The sequence below is a fragment of the Triticum urartu genome, chromosome 5A (genome assembly GCF_056163025.1).
Source record: "Triticum urartu cultivar PI428250 chromosome 5A, HENAU_Tu73, whole genome shotgun sequence".
In the NCBI taxonomy this organism is placed as follows: Eukaryota; Viridiplantae; Streptophyta; class Magnoliopsida; order Poales; family Poaceae; genus Triticum; species Triticum urartu.
This window is the reverse complement of record NC_141877.1, coordinates 60,322,471-60,327,491: the sequence shown is the minus strand read 5'-3', so window position 1 is coordinate 60,327,491 and position 5,021 is coordinate 60,322,471. Positions and strand designations below refer to the sequence as shown.

At 42.1% G+C, this 5,021-nt stretch overlaps 1 protein-coding gene across 1 annotated transcript; it reads right to left on the bottom strand.

Moving 5' to 3' along the window:
• Positions 1–3,460: 3,460 nt before the first annotated feature.
• LOC147968032 (protein FAR1-RELATED SEQUENCE 5-like) lies at positions 3,461–3,769 on the bottom strand. Its single transcript, XM_087523362.1, has one exon. The coding sequence runs from the start codon at positions 3,767–3,769 to the stop codon at positions 3,461–3,463; it is 309 nt and encodes a 102-aa protein (XP_087379488.1).
• Between the last annotated feature and the right edge of the window lie 1,252 nt (positions 3,770–5,021).

The window sequence follows — 5,021 nt, the reverse complement described above, 5'->3', positions numbered from 1 at the left end:
CGGGGTCACATCGATCGTGAGTCTCTGATCATTACCATGTGCTCCTAATCCACTATGATTTGGATATTTGATCCGAGGGGCCTCTGGCCTGATAGCACTAACCATCACGTGGGCATAGTATGTGTGTTTTGCGTCTATACATCAGCCGAAGCTTAATAGATGTCAGCGACTAAGCGACACGCGTCGGGTTGGACTGCGTAAGCACCTGCCTTTTTTAAGGAGGTAGCTAGGTCTGCTCACCGGCCGCGTTCGCAGCGTGCAAGAGTTCCCGAGGCGATGGCCCATGACCCCTGGGGGCATAGGGTTAGTTCGGTGTGCTGACCTCTCTATTAACCCTAGGTCGGGTTGCGGCATATCGTTTGGCCGAGGCCGGGCATGACCCCGGAAAGTGTGTCTGGCCGGAGTTAACCGAGCGTGGTGGGTAAGTTGGTGCACCCCTGCAGGGAAGAAAACATCTATCGATAGCCTGTTCTATGGTAACGGACACTTGGAGTTGTATCCCGATCGATACAAATATAACCTGACACCTGAGATGAGAACTGGATAGTATGGCTCAGGGATTTCTTTCTCATAGGGAGTCGAGGAAGGATCTCCGGGCGAGGTTGATGACACTACTACTACTTTACTTTATGCTACTCTTATCTCTTATGATGTTGCAAGATGCTTGAAGCTGCTTGAAGATGCTAGTCTTTGATAGGCTAGGCTTTCCCCTTCTCTTATGGCATTCTGCAGTTCAGTCCATAGATACTACCCCTTTCATTGACACCGATGCATATGTAGTGTAGATCCTTGCTTGCGAGTACTTTGGATGAGTACTCACGGTTGCTTTGCTTCCTCTCTTCCATTCTTCTCAGATGACGCAACCAGATGACGGAGTCCAGGTGCCAGATGTCACCATCGACGATTACTACTACACCGAGGGTGCCTACTACGACGTGGAGGCCGCCGACGACCAGGAGTAGTTAGGAGGCTCCCAGGCAGGAGGCCTTGCCTTTTCAATCGATGTTGCTTTTGTGCTAGCCTTCTTAAGGCAAACTTGTTTAACTCATGTCTGTACTCAGATATTGTTGTTTCCGCTGACTCTTGTGTATTCGAGCTTATGTATTCGAGCCCTCGAGGCCCCTGGCTTGTAATATAAAGCTTGTATTATTTCAATTTGTGTCTAGAGTTGTGTTGTGATATCTTCCCGTGAGTCCCTGATCTTGATCGTACACCGTTGCATGTATGATTAGTGTACGATTGAATCAGGGGCGTCACACAACACCAGCACCTCCTCTCATAATATACCAGAACTTCTACAGTAAGCTTACTTGAATTTCATAGTTCATATTTTCATTTTATTCCTACTTGCACTTTTATGGAATACATCACCAGCACAACACCTCCTCTCATAATATAACAGGACTTCTACAATAAGCTTACTTGAACTTCACAATGAATATTTCATTTTATTCTTGATATCTTTCATGCAATACATCACCAGCACACCACCTCCTCTCATAATATACCAGGACTTCTACAGTAAGCTTACTTGAACTTCTACTGTATTATTTCTTCGAAACTTCAACAATAGAAGTTCAAGTAAGCTTCTTCTAAAATACTTTTTAATAGTGGAATAATGTTCTCCACACTGACATGACATAAGTTTGCTTTGTTTATTCGACCTAGTCTAATTCTTCATCAGCCTTGCGCTCCTCCTAGGCTTTGATTGTAGTGGTTTTTGTTTGACATGTACCTCTTCATCTTCATCTTCCTCTTCGTCTCCGTCTTCATCTTCCTCTTCCTCTTTATCTTCATATTCCTATTCCTCTTCGTCCTCCTCTTCTTCGATGATGTCTTCATCTTCCTCTTCTTCGATGATGTCTTCATCTTCCTCTTCTTCGATGATGTCTTCATCTTCGTCTTCCTCATCCTCATCTTCATCTTCCACCACTTTCTTGTTGCTGGCTCTGGTTTTGCTTTCTATTTCTTTTCTGGCTTTTGGCTTGTCTTTTCAGCATCTGCGCTCTTCGGACATGTTTGTGCATTGTGTGGAGCATATTCCTTGCATATGTTGCAAAGCCTGCTGCTAGCTTTGTCTGGGTTTGGTCCTTTGTTTTGTTTTAGAACTTTGGGCTACTATTTTTGAACTTTGGTTTGCTTGACCTCCTCGGCATTGTTTCTTTCTAAGAGTGTTGGGCAAGTGAGTTTGTTGTGTCCTGTAACCTTTTTGCACACTCTACATTGCATGTGTCCAAGTGGCACTCCATTCTCATCCAGCACGACGACTCTATCTGCAGATGGTTCCTCTATTTGAGCTCTCTGGTCTCTTTTCTTTGCTGCAGAAAGTTTCTTCCTACCCTTTGTTTCAGAGTACAGCGGTAGTTTTATTGTCGCTTTCTGCTGCTGCTGCATTAATTGGTCAACATCCTGCTTGCATCGGTCAGCTTGAGCAGCAGTCTGGAGCATTTCAGCTTCATAATAATGAAGGTCATCTTCAATTTCAGCATCCTGTTCAGCCATCCTTTCATCAGCATCTGCTTGATTTGGTGAATGTATTGCATCAAGTTCTTCCACGAACCTCTTGAGAACATAGAAGGCTCTGTCATATTGCTAGTCACATCTCATTGCTTTCTTGTTAACCGTCAAATTTAGCTGCAGCAGGATGTCTTGCTTGGACAGTCTTGAGCTGCCATCCTATGTAGTTATGTTGGAATCCCTTGTATCAAATGTTGGTTGTGATTTTGCAGTCTTTGTGTATCATTTGAGGATATACTTGTCTGGAAATTTGTCAGGCTTCAGGTAGTCCAGTATGTTCATTATGTGAAGGCAGAACAGACCTACATTTTGTGATGAATGCAGAATACATAGTTTGTGAGCCAGCAATGAGTTTCGTATATTGATATGATACTACTAGTTTAGCTATTTAATGAGTTTGTTTTTCTGCTCACCTGTGTGTGTCCAAAGCTTGCATTCGCACTCATATATTTCATTCTCTGGGTCAGCTACAACCTGGAATTCATGCTTTGACCAGACAAATCTTTCTTCATCGTCATGGCCAGCCTTGTTGTGGTAGTACACAAGGTACTTAGTGGACTCTACTATAGGCTTTGCGCAAAATAGTGTGGATTTTCTCATCATAGTCCTCATCTCGCTGTACACGACTCTCGTGCACTTGATAGCCTTGTGTTCCTCGTAGCTGTAAGTTCTTTCTATCACAGGATTGCTCTGCACATGTCAAAAAATAAGATATTAATCGAAGCAGAGTCATGGGTTTCATTTTTTAAATACCAAGTGCACATGTTCAAGGAAGTCACAATATGGGGGTGTCTTTTTGTCTTAATACCATGCTGGCCATTGTTTGCTTGTTCTCCTTCTGCATCCGAGTTTGTATGCAATCATTTACCGGCCTAGCAACCTTGTGTGGGTTTTGGGTCCCCTTGACAAACCCTCTCTTGAGCACGTGATTCATGCTCTCGCTTCATTGTGTAGAAGTCATTCTAGCAAAGAAAATGTTCTTGTAATATGCTGATATCCACAGTTTCCTATCACTCCACAGCTGCATCAACATCTGGTCGTTCTGCAGGTTGTACTTCTGCACGAGTGCAGCCCAGGCAGCTTCAAACTCTGTTGGAATTAGCGGCCAGTTTAAGATAGTTGTGAACTCCTCTTTCAATGTTGTATACTTTTTGTACAGCAATGCGAGGTATTCCTTGAACTTCTTTAGGATGTGCCAATGGCATAGCTTGTGGACGGTATTTGGGAATGATTGTGGTATAGCTTTCGCCATTGACAGGCACTGGTTTGCATGAATTAAAAAAGTGAAACTTGGTTCTTGCACTAATGGTGAACTTATGTGATACAAGTACTTGAACTTCACAAGCAGCAGTAGGACTACCTAGTAATGTCACACAATATTTTCTTTTACAGCAGTGTTTTTGAACTTCTGTGGTGCCAGTGATTGAACTTCACATACATAACTATATTTTTCTGAACATGTTACATATATTTTTTCTTACAGCAATGTCCTTGAACTTCTATGATTCCTGTATTTGAACTTCACATCCAGAACTATATTTTCTAAACATGTGACATATAATTTTTCTTCTTGTATTGTTTGTTGGACTTCTGTGCTAACAGTGTTTGAACTGCTTGGTTTACATTATTTTCAGTTAAAACCAGTATACCCAATATAGACCCAGAGACTGAAAAGATGATGAAACTTGTAGAGTTTTTTCTAACTTACCTGTTAGAATGCAAGTTAGGTGTTTGTTGTTCATGCACCATACAAATGTATCAAACAGCCACTTGAATGACTTTGCATCTTCGTCTCTGATCAGGGCAACAGCAAATATCGTTGACTGCAAATGATGGTTTGTTCCAACAAACACTCCTAGAGGCATATGAAATCTGTTGGTCTTGTAAGTTGTGTCGAATGTTACGCGGTCGCCAAAGTCTTGATATGCTCCTCGGCAGCTTGCATTGGACCAGAAAATGTTTTTAATTGATTTGTCGCTGTCTACTTGTATGTCATAGAAAAACTCATCATCGATTGCCTTCATGTCTTCAAAGAAAGATACAAGTTTCAATACATCATCCAAATCATTTTTCCTTGCATTCATGGATTTCCTGCAATTTATATGCAAACATGGATTTGTTATTTTTCTTAGCAATGGGTCTCAGCTCGAGACATGTTCCCACATCTCACCCCATAAGTTGATCGTGAGTTGTTCGATCTTCGAGAAGATCTATTCCTATAGAGTTTCTTCTGTCGTCATCGTGTTGGATGAAGATCCAGAAGGCAAACAAGATCAATTTGAAGCAATGAATCAACATCTTCAATGAGGGCAATCGGATCATGAAGATCGTGTTAGCTTTATGACCCCTCTGTCTTCTTACCTCACGTCTTGAATCTCGAGACGAGATTCTTGTTTAGTGGGGGTGAGTTGTCACAGCCCTAGCTCAGCCCCTGTTGTCCTTGCTTGATCTTGTTGCATCATGTTTAAATTTTATTGAAAGTTGAATTGGGGAAAGTGGAAAGC

Bases quoted from the DNA above. Each gene is read 5' to 3' on its own strand.
- LOC147968032 (XM_087523362.1), bottom strand. From the start codon at position 3,769: ATGGCGAAAGCTATACCACAATCATTCCCAAATACCGTCCACAAGCTA.